The sequence below is a fragment of the Dromaius novaehollandiae genome, chromosome 4 (assembly GCF_036370855.1).
Source record: "Dromaius novaehollandiae isolate bDroNov1 chromosome 4, bDroNov1.hap1, whole genome shotgun sequence".
Classification (NCBI taxonomy): domain Eukaryota; kingdom Metazoa; phylum Chordata; class Aves; order Casuariiformes; family Dromaiidae; genus Dromaius; species Dromaius novaehollandiae.
Window position 1 is genome coordinate 26,637,104 of NC_088101.1, and position 22,178 is coordinate 26,659,281.

Here is a 22,178-nt window from a genome sequence, read left to right on the forward strand (position 1 = left end):
TTTTAGAATTTATATGATTTCAGCCTTATAATTTGCTGGAAAGCCTAAAAATAACACGACACTGGCCCTGTTAGACAATGATTTATCTACTTAGAAGATGAGGGAGAGAAAACAGAGGAAAAAAAAATCTGTGCTTGACAGAAGCAAAGGGCCTGGTCAAAAGACCATGTATTCAATTGAAAGTCTTCTGCAGAGTCCATCAGGTTCTGGGGCTGGTCCTTGTATTCCTCCAGAACACGGCAACAATACTACTTCAACCCATAAGCTATGTATCCAAAACACAACCTTAAGTAAAACTCAGTGTTTATTCTATAGAACACACCTCTAGCATCTGTAGACCCTTGATTCTTACAGCACTTTTTCAAATTCTACATTTTTCAGGAGGAACAATGCTGTTTACTTGCATTTATATTTTTACCCAGAGAATTAACCTGTAAAAACAGCACATTGATTATGCATGTATTATTAATTTCAAATATGCTTTCTGTTTACAAAATCTGAGCATGCAAAGTCTAAATCTTCGTCTCTTCAAAGTCAAATTCTGGCTGGTTCTTTCATATACTTTGCAAAAACAGAACTGCATCTCTTCTGCATTTTTCTTAAATTCAAATTTCAAGTTTCTCTGTCTTTGGAGTGCAGACAGTAGATCTTACAGACAATGTTAGACCCAGGTGAGATTCTGAAGCTGTTCAAAGGAAGTGTGCATACTTTCCACGGTTTATATCTTCTGGCAAACTACATTCAACTGTGAATGGTCCAACGGTTTGTGAGCATCCAGATAAAAAGTAAACAAAGCAAGCAGCAGTTGCTTGGTTTACCTAGAGTGGAGGGCACAGAAGCCCTATGTTAGCTTAGGAAGAAAAACATTTTTCTGGAAATTATGCAGTAATATTGTTTTCCAAAGTTTTATCCCTCATCTATAAAATATATTGCAGTTTCTGACCCATTATTCAGACATTATCATAATCCATTGAATATTTTTCCTCTCCTTGCAGCATGCAAAATAGAAAAAATATATTTAAAATGGCTTGTTCAAAATTATCAGATAAAGGGAAGGCTTTCTTCATTCTAAAAGCCTTTGTGATGTTATTGTCCGTTTCCCAAAGCAGAATGCACAGTAAGGTCAGAGCTGAATAAGGCAAGATGCCGTTTCAAATTCCTTTTCGAAGCTGGCTGATCATAGAATTTGACTTCTATGTTGCCATTGCTGAATGCCTCCCTCCTAGCCTCGTCCAAGTCAGTGGGATCTCTTCGAGAAACACTTGCTTTTTGCCGCCTCATAGTAATCCCCAAGTCCCCAAGTCGCCTGGCTGGTGATGCATTTTCTTTGACAACCCAAAAGCAGATGGCAGACAGAAAATTTTTCTTGAAGTTTTCATTCATAAAAGCATACACAATAGGGTTGCAAATAGAATTGAAAAATCCAATAATTTGGACAACAGCAAAGATCATTTTGACTGTCACATCATCATACTCCTTTTCAAAGTTACCTGGAAAGAAAAAAGGAAATATGCCGTAAGCACAGAATGGTATGAATACCCATTACTAAGCCCATTTATATCCAGTCTGGCATTAGAAGCTTTTGTCTAGTATCTTGAAAGCAATAGGATTTCAACAGCAAGCAAAGATCAAGACCTATCATACAGTCCTGCTTTGTATACATGTAAGGAAGGACAGAGTAGTCTGAAAGACACAACTCATGAGCCAGTAAATAAATAAATAAAAGTAATAATAAAAAAAAATCTTGCCCAACGGCCAAGTGACAGAAAGCCTCCAGTCTGCTAAATGTAGGCTTTGTTTATTGAAGCATTCCTCTGACTAGCTCACGTTCATGAGAAATTTGTAAGTACTTTACCACAATAACACTAATCCCTGTTTTCACTGACTATACATACACAACTTGTTTCTCTGAGCTGACACAGATAGGCTCATGGAGTAAAAATGCATCTTGTTGATATCTCACATTTTAATTACTCGAGATCACAGAATTCTCCGAATTTCTTGAATTCAAATACTTGGCTAAGAAACTTTGGAATAAGCTGTACAAGGGTTTACATTGTGAGCCAAATAAGGCTTTTAAGCAGTGGAAATAATCCCTGAAATTGACAGCGGAAAGAGAGTGAAGTGTTACATAGAACAGTTCAGGACAATCTCAATATGGGACAATCCAGACAATTTTAAAAGTTACAGCTTAAGCATTTCTGGTTCTGTCCAGACATGAACATGATTTGGTTCATCTGACTGGCTGTAGCACTACTGATTTACCTGCTATGATCTTATCTGCAATAGAAGAAAAAGAGACAACTGTTGCTTTGCAAGTGGAGCACAGCTGGTACTGAACACTTCGGTGTTCCTACACATGGCTAGCTGCATAGTCCCACCTGCTATCACTGCATCCACGTAGAAGGAGGGAGACCAACAGTGCCCTCTCCCACCCTCTCCAAAAACTCCAGGCGTGGTTTACAGCAAGACACAGATCTTTTGTAGTGCTACAGCAGGGAAGAGGAGACCTGGCTGACACATCAGTATTTCTCACATATGTTACTCTCTCAAACACTACATCTGATAAGAGATTTTTGAAATGTACTTACATTTTCTGTGAGCACTGCAGATCTGTCTATCACTCATAGACTTCAGAGAAATTCATCTCTTGCTGATTATGTATCTCTATTACAAGACAGTGATTCAGGATTTATAAGCACAACATTAACCTTTGCTAGCAGAAGGTATTTTACAGCTAAATGCTGCAGCAGCACTAGCATTTCACAATCTGCAGTTCCATTATTGAAAAAGAAAAAAAAAAAGCCCTAAAAAAGATTTTACTGTATGACACATGGCAGATACTCACTGTATTCTATCATCATGTGAATCACATGGAAAGGTGCCCAACAGATTGCAAAGAGAAACACCACTGTCACCATCATAACAATTGCTCGCTTCTTCTTCCTGAAATTGCACGAAGACATTTTACACTGAATCATTAAGTTATGTAAGTTAACCTAAGTTTCACTGAGTTAAATCTGTAAGTATGTTCTGATGGATGCAGATGCAAATAACTTCTTGCGAGAATGCTCTGAAGTACATAATTCCTTTTGAAATAAAAAACTGTAGTATCATATACATCTGGTGCATAAATTAACATCTTTTAATTTCTCTCTTTCAGGGAAAACAACGCATGTGGCAGTTGCAGCAAGCAATGACATTAGCATGTCTTGCAAGGCATTGTCACTCTATTTAAGCAAATATAATTCCAGTAGTAACAGATGTTGAAAAACACTTAAAATTCCATTATAGTTCAAAAAACAAGTGTCCCTTCCTAGAACTGGGAGCACTGACTGTACTTGCAGTACCTCATTACACAGAGAATTTGACAGAGAGCAGGTGAGGCTATGTCCCCAAAATTGAGTTTTTGTTGCTAGGTGAAGTGCTGGAATAAGGAGCAAGGGATGCACTCCCTGCCCTAAATCTGACAGACTCTACATACGTATGAATTTATCATTGTTCCTGAATTGATATCATCAATATAACTAGTTTTATAGATCCCAGGATAGACCTCTCACTTGAGTTAAAGAAGTAACAATTCACTGGCAGCAATTACAGGATCTTCTCTCTGCTATGTGAAATGTTCACTAGCTGAGGACCAACACAAAGTTTAGATGAATGTCACCCTAAATGATGCGAGATCACATCCTCCATCAGTTTGACTGATAATGGTCTGCTTCTTGAGGCACTTCCTCAGACATTCATCTAAGGAATCTTTTGTCTTTAAGCTGCTTGCTAGTATTTTCCTTACAGTCTGTACTTCATTCGATACTTTCCTCAACGCACACAATTATTACAGGTTTCTAGTACGTCAGGTAACAGATCAATTTGCCAAATTAAAAGTAAAAGTGTGAGGTAATATGAAAGGTAGCCTATTTATAATAAGCAAAGTTATTATAAATGTAAATAAACTTATTTATTTGTCCAATGGATAATTATTGGGTTTATAACTTTTCAGATACAGAGTTACCATCTGGATAGCCTCACAAGGCACAACAAATCTCAGAACATTCAGATCTCTTTGGAAGCTATATCAAGTTAAATTGTATCAAAGTAGTTTTTAAAGCGAGTTCTGGTTTGTTTGTTTGTTTGTTTGTTTTTCCTCCCCATGTGCCAGTTTAACCTATAAAGGGCTCATAAAGCAGTGTTCACAGTCTTGGAGTTGTATCAAGAACTTTCCAAAGAACATATGGAAATAATATAGCAGCATTTTCCCAAATCATTTTCTAACTCACAGCCTACATCTTTTAAAAGCAACAACTTCACAATGCATAATATGAGATTTATTGAAGTGGCTTGATTTCCAAAGTGTGTCTACTGTATACTTTGATGAAAACAATCTGTTTAAGCTGTCTTAAATCAGGCAGCTAAGTGATAAATAGCCAGTTAGCTTTAAAAATCTGGGCCATGCTTGTAGACCTCCCACTGGATAAGGACAGACTTTATTGCACTGGTTCTCGAGAACTGCCAGAAGAACGAATCTGTTTTTTAAAAGTCAAAGTTCCAGCTGTTTTTTACTTTATGATCCTTGATATTTTATTTACAAACCTTGATATTTTAGACATTTCATTCCCATGAATGGTTTGAAGAACTGAAGCATCTCCCACTCGTTTCTTAATCCAGAGTTCATAACCAATTTTAGTGTACAAGAAGAGCATCAACATCAATGGAAGAAGGAAGAGTATAACAAGAATGAAGGTGGCATATATCTTCTGATAAATAGGACTGGTCCATTCTTCCAAGCAACAGACATACACTTTTTCATACAGAAAGTCATATTTAACCTGCAACAAGTGTAAAGGAGATGAGTTAACTACAGTAATCACCACAAGCATACAGACCAAGCACATTCAAATGTTCCTTGCTTTTAATATAATGACAGAGATTCAACAGAGAGAACTTTCAAAGCGAGAAAATTCTTCCAATCACTTTCCACATGAAGTGGTGGATTTATTGAAGTTGACAGAGAGGTCAGGATGTGCTGTGCTGTGATTTGTAATCGTGCTCAAAACTTTTTTTTTTCCTTTCTTTTTTTTTTTTTAAACAGGATTTTCAAAGGAAACCTTGGCTACATACTTTGCAAGTATGTAGACATGTCACAAAAAATCCCTTCTTAATGAAGTGTTCCTGTTAACATTCAGACCCACAAGCTGCAGATTCTGACAAGGCATTTTTCCAACAGTACATAATAACTCCTTAAACTATAATGGACAGCTAATTACATTTTAAACTAGATACAGTTCTTCCACATCCTGGAGAACACTATTTTATCCTGAAACAGTAATCTAAGCCATACACTGCTGGGTGTTAGTGCACCTATAAAACAAAAGCAAGGCACAGTGCAAGTCACATTTGCAGTTATTGCTCTTTGAAATAATTGGGGTATGTAGGTATGACCAGTCCCTGCTGGTAGTCTTTCTTCCACAGCATGGTAGTCCTAAATATTCGTCTTTCTCATGTTGGCATACAGAACAAAAGCTTCGTTTCTGTTGATCCCCTCTCACATTTGTCAGAAAGCTTATTCAATCTTGTTGCTAACCTTGCAAAAAGGTCCAGCAAGGGCCAAGTTTAAAACATAAATCTCCATTTCACCTAACATACCTCAAGCCGTTGCACGTGCCACATAGGTGACCCAACAATAACTGCCAGCAACCAGACTATGCCTGTAAACAAATACATTTTTTAAATACTCTGTACAACAAGAAGTGTAAGTTTCAGTGTCAATGAGTTTAACAGCTTCATCTGTGAGAGTCAGGTGAAGTAAACAATTTAAATTAAGAACAATATTTTTAATCTATGGCAATCATCAGTCAACATTCACATCAACAGCACCCTCTTCAATCATTAGTCTTCATTCTTTCAAGCTACCTTCATTTGTTGATATCCGAGTGTAAGGACAATTTAATTTACATAAGCAATATTACCTATGTTCCCTGTGTAACAATGGAAGGACCATTTACAACTGCGACATTCCTTTAGCTGTGCTTGTATATTTTGAATATTTCTTCTTAAAGAAAATGGCTGTCAAAAGTCTATCAGAGTCCTAGTCAAATAAATCTTTGACTTAGGATTCTAGATTTATTGTCAGGATTTTGGCTAGTAATCACTCCACACACAGACACTATCCTTGAGCTATTTTATAAACATTGCTAGATTTCAGCATTAACTCCACCTCTATATCACTAGTCCTATCAGTGCCTTTTGCTCTTCATACCATCTACACCAGTTAGACACATGATTAAGTCTCCAAACACACAGTCAGTGCAGGATGAATACTGGATATGCCTAAAATCTTACCAAGCATTGTGAAAGCTCTTTTATTTGTGTACTCAAACTTCATTTTCAGTGGATGCACAATTCCCTGATGTCTTTCCACAGCAATGCAGGTCATCGTGAGAATCTCAGTTACAATAGCAGTGGATTGAACAAACGGTACCATCTTGCAAGCAAAGGTACCTGCAATAGTCAGAAAGTAAATTACGCAACTCTTGCAGTTCATGAAAAAATACTAACATCAGACTTCATTACTGAAGTGATATTGTGGAAAAAAAGGCTGCTTATTTATTTTAACAGCTACACTGCTAAGCTGTGTATTTAAAACTATTCATCAAGTGGAGCTTTCAATAGTCATTACACCTGCAAAAAGAAGAGTTCTTGCTTTGCTCTGTATCAGTCAAACTCAGTCAAAAACAAAACAGGAATAAATTTTCAACCATCTACTTTCAAATGTCCCTAATTATAGGGATACTATCTTTTATCTCAGCAGATTATCCCTCAGTTTTACAAAGATTTTGGGTTTTCTGTTTTGAATTTTGCCTTTTCTGCTGTTACCAATACATTCCTTCCATTCATTTAAATACCTCTATTTCTGTACACTTTGGCACTTAAAACACCATTCTGCCAAGTGATACATAGAAGTCCTTTAGCGGGCTTAATTCAATCTCTTCATTTTTCCATTCTCCAGCTCTCACTCTTCTCTGATTAACACATTATGCTAATGACACTGCCTGAATTAAATGCAGTTTCCTGGGTGCAGCTTCACAAAAGTTGTAGAGTTTCCTACTGTGAGGTGCTGTATTTATGCACAGCTAGCACAGATCTATGGCCTTCATTGCTGCTATAGCTTCCTGAAAGTAGGTATTTAATTCTTAGCCTATTATTAGTCATTCTCCATTACTTATTCTCAAGTCTCAACCATCTCAACAGCTATGATTTGAATGACTCTCTCCTGTAAGTCTTTTATTAACACCTTTCCCAACCTACTTCTCATTTATTCACTTTCAGTCCATATTTCTGACTCTAAGGCAATTTTGTACACCTGCGTTCTCACAGTTCCCTCCAGTTCAGTATCAGTTATTCATTTCATTAACAGCTGAGGTTATTTCCTGTACTTGATCATTAATTATTCTTCACATGCCTTACCCAGAGATAATCCATACAACTCAAAATAGTCAAATGAATATCTGATTCAATTTTAAGTTAAGCTTAAAATATGGATGGCTATGTGCATCTTATGCATTTAAAAAAACAAAACAAAAAACACACATACACAGAAATAAAACAAGAAACTAGCAAAACTTAATCCTGCCCTTCAAGAAGGAAACAAGGAACAGGGAAACTTCTGTCCAGTATACCAGGCTGAAGCTACTGTAGCTTACAAGAGGGAACTGGTTTGCTACTGGTCTTATCAATTCCCACTGGCCAAAACAAAAAAACAAACAAACAAACAAAGTCACTTTTTCCTGCAGCTCCAAAAAGGGAAGGAGAGGACAAAGGGGGAAAGGATGGAAGTCAAGTACGTGTTCAACACTAGTAACACAGCAGGCATGCATGCAGATCTGGCTTAAAGCAGAATTATAATGTACCACATGGCCCTATTTTGAGCTACTTGAGTGAAATCTCAGCACAGTCAGCAGGAACTGCATGGAATAAGATACTCTGGGCTGCACGTCTGCTTCTCACCACAGACACACTCTATGCTGGTGCATATTTTGCCAGGGTGTTAGAAAAAGCAAGATAAGGCATCTTATCATGTCAACTGTAATTTATACAATAAAAATACCTACCACTACTTCCTCTACCTCAGTAAGCGCACAAAGCAAATCCCTTATGAAATGTAATCCCAGCCCAGTACAGGAGGCACTTACACACACGAGCACCAGACCCACTTTGCCAAATTCATACAGTCCTTCAATCAAAAGTGGCTGAAAATTCTATTGCAAAATGATAAAAAGAACAAGCCCAAATCATGCTTTCTTCACACATGCCAAATGCTGAAGACAGCCAGATAAGAGGCTATGACGAACAATCTCTAAATCAGTTCACTACCATCAGTAAAGCAGAGCTGAAAGGTTCTTTGGTCAGATCCAAATTGTACTGAATCAAAAGGAGGTTTTCCATTATTGGTTTCCAGTTCTTTTTCTCATTGACAGAGTAAGCTAGAAGTGACTCCTTATATAAGTAACTAACAGAAGAACAAAATTTGTACCTCCAAGAAAAATGTTTATTAAGTTCCTATTTCATTAAAGAAATGAGTCCAAATTTGAGTGCTAGAGCTGTAGCAAAAATATTCTGTCATATGCTCTTTCTTATAGTTTGGGAAAGAAAAAAAAAAGTACAGTACATCTGAGTGACACTACTTCATTATATGGATCTTACTTTAATGCATTACTCCTTTACTAAAATCCCAGCATTCCAGAGAATTCTTCAGAAGTCAAGCAACGTCGGTTTGTTATCCTACTTAAGTAATGGAAGTCAGACAGTGACTTTCACTAAAACTGTAATAGCTTGGTGGAATTTTCATCTTACATGTAAACTATTCAGAGAGCAAACCGAACACCAGAGTTCAACAGGTGGTAACACCCAAAGAAAGAGTAAAAAGATCCCAGAGACTTTCATTCCCTCTTAGCAATATCTTCTCCTCATTTTCTTCCCAATAATTATGCATCAAAGGCAGCACAGGCTACCACTATGCCTTTAACTGAATCACCAGGAGAAAAGTCTGCAGAAATTCCTTATTTCTTATCTCTCTGGAGGAAAATGCACAGAAACTAATCAACTAAGTTACATGGAAGTAACTGTTAAAGAGGTAGTAAAATGAAAAGAATCTCCATAATATCTACAGATTGATCCCGCTATGTTAAACTACAGGACACATCACCACTTCCAGAAATGTGATACAAAAAAATGCTTTTCACTACAGACTGAACTGGCTGAAATAGAAACACGTGCTCAGTCATACGGTATGCGTTTTGGGTCCTTGATGGATTGAACCTTTGTGACCAAAGGAAAACATGTTCACCATACTCATTTTTATAATCCAGAAATAACACGAAACTTTCAAAAGGGCAGCAGCTAAAAGCTATTCCAAAAGCCTCTATACATCTATAGTAAAAATAGAACAGTATTTCAACCTCCCTAAAACTTCTCATGCCACTAAGGCCAAGGTCTCCAAGTATCAACTTGCATTAACATTACAGTATTGCTTCAGGGCTCTTTTGCTTGCCCTAAGTTGTCACCCCCACTATACAAATGCTTCCTATCTTCTGAAATTATGAAATGCTCATCAACTTCAAATGAAGTCTGATATCAACATGCTTTGGATCCAGCTCCATCATCCCTGTTTGAATGGTATTCAATCCTTTAAGATTACAGGTGTCACTCTACTTGACTAAATAGGATATATTTTCACAAAAATGTTCTAATCTGTTCTAATCTTAGATTTTAAAACTTTCATGATTTACAAACAGACATCAGCCATTTCAAACTGCATAGATAATGACAGATTTTCTCCAAGTTTTTCAATACAGTAAGTCATATAGAGCCTACATTTTCAAACTACAGACACTCTCCACTTTCGTACAAATGGAAAATGAGAATCATATTTATGCTTAAATAAGATAACTATTTCAGAATGGTGGAGGTGTGGAGATAAAGATGAAAAAGAATCTGGAACCCTTATTTCAGATTCTTAAAAAGCTTTATGTGACCACACTGATTATTCAAGTGATATTCTGAAACTGAGCAGTTACATGGAGAATAATTCTTCAGTAGCTCTTTTCAAAACACTTCAAATCCACAAACCCTAAATCATATTTCTTCTTCACAAAAAGCTTGTTATTGTTGAGTTAGAACTAGATCTCTGAAAGGGCTTCAGATGGATGTAGAGATCAAATTGTCATTTTGTTCTCTGGAATCTGCCTAATCTTCAAAGTGCTGACTCTGCTGCTCTCTTCCTGCAGATACTTCTAGGCAACAGGTTCCCAGCATGGCCTTGCAGAGTTGCCTCAGTCTTGCCAAGCATAGAAGAGAATCACAGAATAACTCAGATTTGAAAGGACCTCAGGTCTCTAGTCCAACCTCCTGCTCAGAGCAGGCTCAGCTATGAGGCCAGACCAGGTTGCTCTAGGCTTTTTCCAGTCAGGTCTTAAAAATCTCCAAAGTTGAAGACAGCACAACCTCTATGGGCAACCTCTTCCTCTGCTGCACTGTTCTCACAGTGTTCACAGAAAAACATCTTCCTTATATCCAGTCTGAACATCTTGCTACAGACTTGTCTCTCATCTTCCCACCACGTACCACTGTGAAGAGCTTGGGCTCATCTTCTCAATAAACTCCTCACACATACAGCAAATTGTTATTAGATCTCCCCAAAGCTGCCTCTTCTTCAGACTGAGCAAGCCCTGTTCCTTCAGCTTCTCCTCAAAGCACAGGTTCTCCTGCCCCAGACATCTGGGTGACTCTCTGATGAAGTCATTCCAGTTTATCAACTCCTTTCTTGTATTGAGGGTCCAAAACTAGACACACTAGTTAAGATACTAAACACAACCTTGCTTCTAAGACTTGATTAAACAGGTAAGGAAGGTTTTACTAGATCACAGCCTACTCAAAACACAGATGTGGCATCTCTTCTTCCTTCACTTTCCATAAATTGGGTGAATGCTGTACTCACTGAACAAGGAAAGTGGAAAAAAGCAACTGGAATCCTTCTTTTTCCACCCTTTCAGGGGGAAAGGCTTATCACTAGGGCCCCCAGATATCCTGGAAGGGCAACACCTTCAGGGTCTCTGTCTGAAAGAGACATGCCTCTGCAAGAATACTTGTGGATTTGCAAAGCCAGAAAAATGTAAGAGCGAGCATGCAACTTTGCAGGTATTAAGGAACTCTCTTGGAAAATAGGTATTGAGGTGCAGACTCTGGTCCAAAAATTCACGCATATTTCAATTAGTATTTAACCCATTCATGTAGAACAAACTTCATCTGCAGCAAGAAGAACTGTTACAGTCCCATTCTCATATGCTTGTTAGTTGGAAGTCCCTTCTAGAAAAATTGAAGAAAATACTGATTTCCATTATAAACAAAACATACACATTTTGTAAAAAACAAAAAAACCCACAAATTATGCTAGCACATTATAGGTTAGACAGCATAATTAAAATAAGACTAGGATAGGCAAGAAACAGCTCCCTGTCTGAAACACTCATATATTCAAAACACATCAAGCTAATTTTCATGTGTTTATACTCAGGCTTATCACAGAGTAACAGATCATTTTAAGGGACTATACCATTTTCCTTGTGGCCTTTTTTCCTAACCAAGCCAATAAGGATGTAGCTGTTTAGAATATAGTTTGGAGAGAATAAGGTTTAACAGCTAATATCTAACAATTTTATCACTTCCCAGTTTTCCAACATTTTGCCAACCAGTAGCACTTCAGCACACTTCTTGATCCACAAAATGCTCGCAATGCCAATTCAATGAAATAAATACAGAACCTTTGCCTCTTCACATGAACATATTCTTCATTGAAGGCATTTCCTAAACTTTAGTTTGTTGTGTTATAGCACAGAGTTTTCACATTAACGTTTCAAAGCAAACAGAATAACTGCAGTGATAAGAGGTCTGACAGCAAGAGCAATTCAGCCATTCACCAATGAAATCAAGGTGGTTTTTTTTGGGGGGGGGGGGGGGCGGGGGGAGAGGTGACGTCTGTTAGATATTTCAGTTATTTGTATCAGGTATGATATCCTTGTCATGACGTGCTCATATTTAATAAATCAATATTGGATTGAGAACACAATGAAGTTCTTTATCTCCCAAGCCATCTGAGAAGAAGAATGGATTTGTATTTTATCTTCATGATAAAGGTACTTGGAAAAGGTTGTTTGTTTGTTTAATTACTTTTTAAACAATACATTCTTTAGAACAGAATTTCAGATGCTATCTAGACAGGACAACTAGTGAAAGAGTAACATACAGAAGGAAAGAATAGAAACCACTGAAGAGAAGAAGTTTTAGGCGGATTGTTTAAAGCTCACTTCTTATTTTGTTTTGGGGTTTATTAAGCTAACCAGCATTTGGACAAAGGAAGTATTTGCTAAAGAAAGTAATCACTATCTCTATGGGGGAAGGAGGGGAAGATGAAATGTTTCCTTGCTTCCATACACACTGAAATAACACTGAAAAAGCAAAAAGGTTTTAACACAAATTTTTAGAAACCTGGTTTAAGCTGTCTCAACTGATCATCAACATAAATCCGCAGCCACTATCAAGAAAGCAGCAGCCAAAATTGTTTTCTTTCATCTCACAGGCTACCTGCCTCTTGTTCTGATCATCAGAATTAGACATATTCATATTTTAAAAGGTGAGAAACAATTCAAAAGCAGAAAAGTATGCTTTTCTCTTCAAATCTATGAATAAAAACGAGGTAGGAGAGAATAAGATCTACTTGTTTCAAATAAACTTGACTGATACATCAATTAGAACAGTTCATTCACTGCCTACAGGTAACGCCATTGAAAAAAACTCAGGCCTCCATTTTAATTACAGTGCAGCTTCCATCCAACAACTCCTTAGTACTTGGCTAATGAGAATCATATAGCCATTCATTGTTTTCTAACATAACATACTAAGTTTCCTTAAAGGAAAAACCCATACATAGTAACATATAAAATATCCTCTTATATAGCAAAAAAGTAGTTGTGGGACAACTATCTTTAATTAAAAAAGACAACATATTTTAACGATTCTTAACTGGCAAGACGATCCCTTTCTAGCAAAAGAGCTGTAGAGTACAGATACCAGACAAGATCAAAATTTATATAAATCAAGCTAGCTGCTCATTTAAACCTGCTGATTTGCTAATGCCAAATTGGTTCACTTGATAAACATAAGATAAGAGAAGCTCCATCATTCATTTTATTTCCAAGCTAAGCACTTTGTTCTGCTATTTAATCCTTTATCTCAATCCAACCACTACAGTGTCTAAATCATTGAAAACAAAACAAGATCATTATTATTTGCCTCTTCCTTTTAATGATGAAAAATGCAATAAAAGCAGAAAAAAGCAAATATACATTCCCATAGGATTAGGCAGCTAAAGGCCCACTTTATACAACAGTCTCACATCCCTGCACTCTCAGTCCTTATTACCTGCTCTCAGAAGGTAAGCCAGTCTTCATGAACTACTTGGCTTGCTCATGTATTACTTTTACTTGACTGAAATTAGGTTTTTTTCTATCAAACCTCAATATGGTAGATTACCTGGTAAGTACAATATACAGAATTAAAAATGTAGAGAGACTTCAAAATTGAAATTTTTCTTCTATAGGCTGCTTGTACACACCTCCTGTTAAGAAGATTTCTCATTACTTTCCAAAAAGAAGGGCTCTCAACAATTACAATTGGGGGTGGGGGGGGTGGGTGGGAAGGCTGTTCCTTTTCAATATCAGTCCTCATTTCCCACCTGGAAATGCAAAGCATTCTTCCCCCTTAAAAATAAAGTCCAGAATCAGGGCATAATGACCAAAACAAACAAACAAACAAAAAAAACACAGGATGAATACAATCTCTGACTTAATCTTGAAAAACAATAATTTGCCTGATTTGGATGAGAAGCCTGGCTAGATTTTCACTTGAGCTGAAGTTAATATTCTTAAGACAAACTCCAAAATTTGTGCTGACATCAATCTGAGGTCATTAATCAACATCCAATGAGTCAAATTCAGGTTCTAAAAATGATGAAGCTCAGGAAAAAGGGTGCCACTGTCTGCTTCCCCACACAGAGCCCAAAGTCAGACCTATTCCAGGTCTTAGAGAGAGTTGGGAGATTTCTATGCTACGCTTCATAAAATATACAGCATCGACTCCGAACACACAGATAAGCACAGCTCCAGCACATTAACCCTTCTGATGTCATTGCATGGACTGAAGCCTTTTTGTGCTAAATAGGGTAGTGGGATAACTTAAGTCTATTTCTCAGATTCCTATAGGCCATTTTCTTCGTTTTGGCTAAGCTAAATTTTTCAGAATATAATTTTGTTTTAGTCCTTTTGCAATCCATTAAGTAGTTTTAGGAATCTAATATTCCAAAGATTTTTAAAAGGCCATTGAAAAAAACTAGCTAGAAAAGTATCTTTTTGGCCCTTTCCACTTAAATCCCCTCAATATAAAAATGTGTGGCTTTTTTGAAAATTTTACAATATATTTTACCTAATATTTTAAGTATGTATCAAAAACATTTACCTTTCTACAAGATAAGTCTTTCAGTAAACACTTCCAATAAATTGTTACTGAAAACAACATTTAAGCATTTAATACTGATCATTTCCAATGGGAAAGAAAATCATTTCCACAGGATTACTGGGAATTAAAATAACTAATTGCTTCTCCTTTTCAAGAGGCTAAGAGGTTCCCAAAAATACTCCATATGCATGGCTGAAAAGTGGATGGTTTTTTCAATGATTAGAGCTTTCCCTAACAATAACATATTCAGAAAATTGCAAATATAAATGATGTTCCCTTAAACAATTCTTCATATCTTCATTAGCAAACATTGCCCATGTATGAGGTAGCAGTTTCATCACCCATATAAAACATTTTTTGTTTTTACTCAGGTAAAAAAAGCAAATTTCTAAAGCCATTTTGTGATAAAAGTTAAACTGCTACTGGATCTGTTAAAACTTTATTGACCAAGCCCTTGTGCTTAAGTCTATGGAGTAAATCTCTATCACAGTATGTAAACCAGTTCTCTCCAGCTCACAAGGTGCAAGCAAGGTCTGCTTTCTTGTATTATGTAAGTTCAGGGGAGAAAACAAAACAGTTTCCACCATATAACAGATGATACGCTTGAAGGTCTTTCCAACTACACTGGGCAACACATTTTTTTATATTAGTTCTTGGGTATACAGGAATTTTATGTCCTTAGTATATAAGCTGTGATGCACAAGTCCCTCACATGTTACGTACACAGGAAAAAGAACACAATTTACATACATCTGCCCAGAAGAAGGTATAACTATGGCACATGAAGTAGGATCTGTGCTAGCTTAGTCTGATTATTTACAGTCAGCAGCAGCAGTTGAGATGAAACAGCATGGTATGAACCCACACAATTAGACTACGCACCTTGAAGAACCCATAATTTAGTTACCAACACATCATAGAGTCCAGACCACTGCCTCTATGCTGTGATTTGGAAAAGTGGACCATACAGCTTGGCCTAGCTCACCGCACTATCCCATCCCTGCATCATCCACCCTCCTTTCTCCTAGGTTCACAGGCAGCTTCTCCGCTTATGGGTTTAGAGCCACTGCAACAGGCACCACAGAGTCTTAAAGGCAAACTGGAATCAGCAGCAGCTTATTTCAAAATGCAGCAATCAACAAGTGAAAAATGTAAACACAAACGTGCAAGGACATGGGATAGCTAAGCAGCAAAGCTTTGCTGCTAGAACACAAAACTACTGCAGGAAACTGTACTATGAGTAGTTGTGGCACGAAAAAATAGTACAGGAGGAGTTTTTTGGGAGGGATAGGGGTTAGAGATCTAGATCTCTCCTGAAAAAAGGGGAGATCTAACAGGGAGAGAAGCAGCAAATGACAAGCATAGTCCTTGTTCACTCAGTGCAAGGCAAAAATCTCCAATCATTTCTACCACAGAAAGGAGGAAGTGACCGCCCCACTAAACCAATTCCTGCAACAGCAAATATTTTATGTCAGTCATTGTGTTTAATGCTCACATAAATCCACTAATGAGATGCACAACTTGTTAAAAAAAACAAACAAACAAAACCCCCCCCACACACACACTATGTTAAACGTGTGGATACAATTAGTTCCCTTTGGTCAACATTGTTTGCTGCTTTTCATTTTAGTCAGGTGTCACCCTGTCCCTCTATTATAATAAAACTAAGCCTGTTACTTCCTTTGCTAAGGCATTCACTGTAAAATCCTCTCTCAGCCTTTCTTCATATAGAATTTTATTCCTGCTCATGTGCAAATGCCTGAAAATATCAACAGAGCCATGCAGAATGAACGATAAGGCAGGATTTCATTGGCACAGACAGGATAGAACTAAAAAATTATCTTGTTCTTGTGGAAACAGACCAATCTGGAGAGACAACCTCTTACACAGCAGGAGGCAGAAGTGTCTTTCTTAAATCCCTGACTTGATGTAAAATGTTTAGACACAACTTAAATCAGAAAGTCAGAAAACCTTAAAAACAGGAGATACAAACAGCTGAATTCCTCATGTCCTGTTTTACTGTCTAGTACAGATCACTTGAACATACTTAACAGTATGCCAAGAAAGTTTGAGATTTCTTTGATACTGAACAATTTCCAAATAAATTCCAGAAGTCAGAGTGAAGAAGTTTCTAATGTCATACTGAAGAACAGAAATGAGATTCTATAGAGACGTCTCAGAATATCAGACAAAAAAACCCCAACTTCATTGCTAAGATTTATTTTTAATCTCACAGAGAGGGATGTTTATACATTCTAACACGGAAAATGTTGTAGGTAGGGATGCATAACTGTTGATACCAGATGGTTGGCTAAGAACTGAGAACACCCTAAATGCAGAACTGGCTACAACATGCAACTTAGTTTTCACATACATACCAAGGAGCTGCCATACCAAAGAACAACTGAGGTGCCTAAAACCAGACATCTACTGCTCTTCTAGATGCCTTCAGTAAGCAAGACACCTGTGTGTAACAGGGAGATACAACAGAGAATGTACAGAAGACCCGCACCTCTCTGCAGCAGCAGCTAGAGGCCAGGCAAGATACCCAAGGGCCTCTCAAATGCTGTTTGAGTGTCCAGTAGTGCCTCAGATGATTCACTACTCTGTAAACAGTGAAGAAAAGCCACCCTCTGGCATCTGTTTTGAGATGATGTATTTCATCTGCTCTACAGTAACCCGATGTCTGCCCTTTTCTTTTGCTGGTGCTATTATACTACACAACATCAAGAGTTATTTTCCTGTTGCTTCAAGCAGTACTGCAGATACTGCTTTTACTCAGCTAAGTATTTTCAGAAAATAAAGCATCTCATGTAATGTTTGGCCCAACAGGCACAAAAGCTGAAATTCATCTTTAATGGTACTGCCATGAGTATGACAATGAGACCTCTACTGCTCTCTCCTGTCTATGATCACATGAAAGCAAGATCTTCAACTGATCTAGTTTGCACTGAGATTACCCGTTTGCTGTATGTATTGATTAGCTTCTTATTCAATTTCCTATTTTATCCACCTTTACTAATAAATATGATCCCAGTGATCATCTATGCCAAAGCTGCAATTCAAATCTTCCCCCATATCTTCTACATAAGAGGGATTAGTTTGCAGCACTTGCATTAGAAGGTCTTCTAGAAGTTACAGCCTTCTTAATGGCGAAGTATAAGTAAGATGCTGCATCATACGCTGTCGTTTTAACAGTCTCATACACCTTTACAGATTCTTAAGCACTCAGGGAACCAAAGGTAAGACTGAATCACCTATTTTTGGTCATGATGCTGATGACCAAAATGTTTCCAGTTGCTGCCTATGCAGAGCTAGCAGTTCTATGTTAATGCTGGATAACCACCAGGCAAAAGGAGGCACACATTCAGCTTCTTGAAACTGCAGTTGCTGTATTGTAAGTGAAGTTAAAATGTATTAAGGAGTACACTAAGGAAGAAGTCATGCCAGTGCCTTAGTCTTTCCCATCTGTCAGAAGTGAGCAAGTTCTAATAAATGTAATGCAGTGATCATGAGAAATCTTCAGTTTCTAAAGAATTTAGACAAACACACTATCTATCATACGAGCCACTCTCTGCAATTCACAGTTTGAATTATTTTACATCACCAGCTATCAGTGTTTTCTCTGGAGTTCTGTTGTAAACTATGCACCTGGAATCCTTTGGGATGAAAGTATTACATCCTTCACTTTAGACACACCAAAATGGTAATTAGTCCTTTCCAATAGCACTCCCAAAATGCCTTAAAAATTAACAACTGCTCAAAAAGGGTGGCTGTTCTTGTGTTTGCATGTACAATCTCAATAATCAAAGGTGTTAGCAGTTCTGCCATCACACCTCCCATTCTGTTCTGCTGTGGATTTTTTGGAAGCGAGAATAGGAGAAAGTGGAAGGAAACAAAACATATGCATACAAGCATGCAAAACCAGAATCAAATCCAATTCAAAGGCCAGTACAAAACATACCTATGTCTCAGTTCACATAACCTAGTACAGGTGTTTGTTTTAGTGAAGCAAGTGCAGCTAAATCAAGAAATTAAATGACCCCAAATGCTCAGCGATCCAAAGATATTTCTAGGAGCAAGTGTCTCAGGATGCACCACCTCTTCCAGCAGGGATGTATTATGGCAATCAAAGTGCCTCGTCCGTAACAGGATTGGAGCTTGTGCTACTTGGAGCAAAGGTCTTGCACTAAGGTGGACGAGAATAAGCTTTCCTCAGACTAAAAAGTGGGAGGCAAAAGAAAAACTACACCAGTAAAGCCAGCAATGGAAAGACTCCTCCTAGTTTGGTAGGCTCTGATTTGCAATATGACTGTAATCGCTGTTCATGCTTCACAGTGTGAGCCTCGAAAATCAGATACCCTTGAAGCAATGCCATCAATTTATATCTCATTTGTTTCCTTAAATTTTACTTAACTCTTTTTCAACAGTCAAGGGTCTGTTGAACATCTAAACACAAAGGTTTCAGTCGGTGGCATTTCCTGCAACTGTATCATACTTTTTACCCCCACTGCTTCCAGATTTTGTCAAGCACCCCTCCCCGTAAGAGAAGGTAAATGGGAACATTATGTTTACTTTCCCTGTACTGCTCCACGTGCCTCTACCATATGTACAGTGGTTCACCTCCAGCAGGGGCTTCATCCCACCCAACTTCTAGATGACTCTGGTCAGTTGCGGGGCCTCAGGCTTGACAGACTGGAGTGCCCTCTATGAGGGAGAAATATCCCATTTGTTATCTTTACGGGAAGCAATCCAGTCCAGTCGTCTCCCCTTTATGGGGAATCTCTTGATGCCTCCAAGAGCTTTCTGCTGTATTTTGTTTAAGCAAAGAGAAGTAGAGCTAAAATAGTCAAAACAAGGACATGCGAGAGTAGATACCAATGTATTCCTTTAATGTTATTGCACATGCTTATTAATTTTGGGGTTCAGCACTTGTACTGCTTTAAAACAGTGGTGGCCTTCCCTAAAGACAGCTTGTGAAAAAATAAAACAGCTGCATAAAAATAATTTTTCATCATCCTTACTATCAATTACCCCTATTGTTCCTCTGCTCAGCATTTCTCCTACAAAGTTCCTGGTTTTGAGATAAAAAGTAAAGCTTACTTCTCACTGGATTAGACTTTCAGCAGTGTGGTTTTCAAGTCTGCTCTGATCTGCCAATTTCCATCCCATATTTTAGCCTATTGACTGTACTGGAATTAAATCTCCATGTTCTGAAGGTAACCTTCACCAACTCCCAACAGCAGAATCACAGGGAGCCTTGAGAACTGAAATGTAATGGTGCCACTGTATGAATAGCCTTTCAGTTACAAATGTTTCAGTTTGCAGAAAGACAAGATCTTGTCTGCTGCAAAACAATCCCTTATATTTTTTCCCACATATGATTGTCAACCACCGTCTTAAGATCAGGAGAAGGAAGAGAACTGTCCTTTTGCAATGTTAATCCACCTTTTTCTTTTCATAGCTTTACTTCTTTGGAAATACAATGCAAAAAATTACACCTGGGCATCAGTGACACCTTACCCAAAGGTCCTTCATATCAATGGGAGGATAACATAATTCCAAAGACACAAGCAAGTCTTAAAAATAATTTATCATTCCAACATAAATGAAAATTCTGTGCAAGAAAAATAGTTGTCATGAAATTTTCTATCCTGCAATCCCCCAAAAAGCTGATACTTTACAGTTGGTTTACAGATAAGCTTCTTTATAAATAGCCAAGCCACTGGCCAAAAACACCCAAAGAGCCTACACCCTAAGAAAACTGGACAAGTTCCTTGTGTATTACATTTGGTCAGTCACCAAGATACCTGACCCTGCATATAAGCAGCTCTTAAATTCAGAATATCCTAGAATATGTTTTCTCACTGCCTCCCACCCTGTTTTTTAAGAATACACTTCTTTCTAGAGAAGGGTTAAAGGGTTCCAACTCCAAGCCTACTGATCTCAAAGGAATTTAAGCTGAATAAATACGGAATGATGTTTTACTTGTCAGCCAGATCTCTTAACTTGGGGAAGATTGGGGGGGGGGGGGGGGAAGAGAGAGAAGAAACATAAAAAAACTTTCATCTGCACCACACGATCTGTTGTTTCTTACAAACATACTGCAACTTTTAGGAAGACGGGAGCACAAAAGAACGAGAGGTTTAACATAACCTGAAGGGTTGGTGCAGCCATTATGTAACTCTGCTGAAAAGTAACAGTACACTGAGGGTAAGGAATTAAACACCTAGAGATAAAACTCTAATCCCGTGAGAAAGTGTACGCCTGAGCACGGCCAACGGCTCCCGAGAGCACACACGTCTGAAGTTTTAAAGAATTTAAACGCTGTAAGAGTACGAAGCACTTCACAGGTGTGCTCAGAAGTTCACAAAAATACGTTTCTATTAAACATACCAAGAGACCAGCAGCGCCCTTCACAGGCGGGTCACCGCGCTCGTCCCTGGCGCGCGCCCTCCTGCGCGCAGCCCAACGGCCGCGCGACACCTGTCGCCCTTCGCGCGGAGCCCCTCACGGGCGGGGCGGGGATGGGGGGGGGGGAACAACGGCTTCACGCGGGGTTTTGCGGCGACAAGCGCTGCCCCCGGCAGCCTCTCCGCCTTCCCCAGCCGTCGCCAACCCCATAACGGCCCGGGAGCGGCCCCTCAGCCCGCGCCTCGCCCCCCCCCCCCCCGACACCCACCTCCGAGCCAGTTGGAGGAGATGTTTTGCAGCATGGTGAAGGGGACGCAGAAGAAGGCGATGAGGAGGTCGCTGAGCGCCAGGGAACAGATAAAGATGTTGGTGACGGTCCTCATGGCTTTGCTGCGGGTCACCACGTAGAGCACCAGGCAGTTGCCGAAGAGCGCCAGGGCGAAGATGAGCACGCAGATGAGCACGAAGGCCACCTTGGTGCGCCCCGGCAGTTCCGGGATGTACACCAGCGGCTGCAGCCCATAGAGGGCGATGAACTGCTCCCGCGTCATGTTGTTGTCCCGCAGGAGCTGCGCGAACTGCTCCGGGGTGATGTTCAGGGACCGCATGGCGCCGCCCAGACCCCCCGACCCCCTCAGCGCGCCCGCCCGGGCCGCCGCCGGTGCCCCGCCATCGCCGGCCCGCCGCGGGGCGAAACACGCGGCGCCGACTGAGCGGGCGGCGCCGCACCGGGGAGCGGAGGCACCGCCGAGGCAAGCCAGCAGAGCCAGGGGCGCCCCCGCGCACGGCCCTGAGCAGCCCAGCCCAGTGCGAGCGGGACACGGAGGCAGAGCGGCTGGGCGACCCGCTCCGCGCGGCGGCAAACTTTGAAGCGGCGGCAGCGCCCGCAGGCGCCGCCAACCGCCGCCACCAGCGGCTAGAGAGGACGGGGTCGGGGGGGGGGGGCCTTAATATGAGGCTGCAGCCAATCAGCGCGCAGCGCGGGGCCGCGCCCCGATGCGGAGCGCGGGGGGCCAGCGCTGCCCTCCGCGTGCCCGCCAACGGTCCGCTAACGGCCCCTCGGCGCCGGGCGGCCCCCGCCGGCACGACTCCCTGAGCCCGGAGGGAGCACCCCAGCCCAGCCGCTGCCAGCGTTTCCCCTCATCCCCTCCAGAACAAGCTGCCGGCGGCTCTCAGGACGTATTTCCCCAATGGAAGCT

General features: G+C 39.7%; 1 protein-coding gene across 3 annotated transcripts; it reads right to left on the reverse strand.

Annotated features, from left to right (window-relative positions):
• Positions 1–286: 286 nt before the first annotated feature.
• Positions 287–21,906, reverse strand: QRFPR (pyroglutamylated RFamide peptide receptor). Of its 3 annotated transcripts, none has more exons than XM_026096093.2 (7): positions 21,248–21,906; positions 6,340–6,498; positions 5,644–5,705; positions 4,591–4,826; positions 2,849–2,946; positions 2,592–2,667; positions 1,358–1,490 (listed from the first exon to the last, which is right to left on the reverse strand). In XM_026096093.2, the coding sequence occupies exons 1-6, from the start codon at positions 21,585–21,587 to the stop codon at positions 2,621–2,623; spliced, it is 942 nt and encodes a 313-aa protein (XP_025951878.1). In that variant the 5' UTR covers positions 21,588–21,906; the 3' UTR covers positions 1,358–1,490; positions 2,592–2,620. The 3 variants fall into 3 exon arrangements, with proteins under 3 accessions (XP_025951877.1, XP_025951878.1, XP_025951879.1); XM_026096094.2 differs by lacking the exon at positions 1,358–1,490 and adding an exon at positions 1,513–2,489; XM_026096092.2 differs by lacking the exon at positions 2,592–2,667 and having other exon boundaries at positions 287–1,490.
• Between the last annotated feature and the right edge of the window lie 272 nt (positions 21,907–22,178).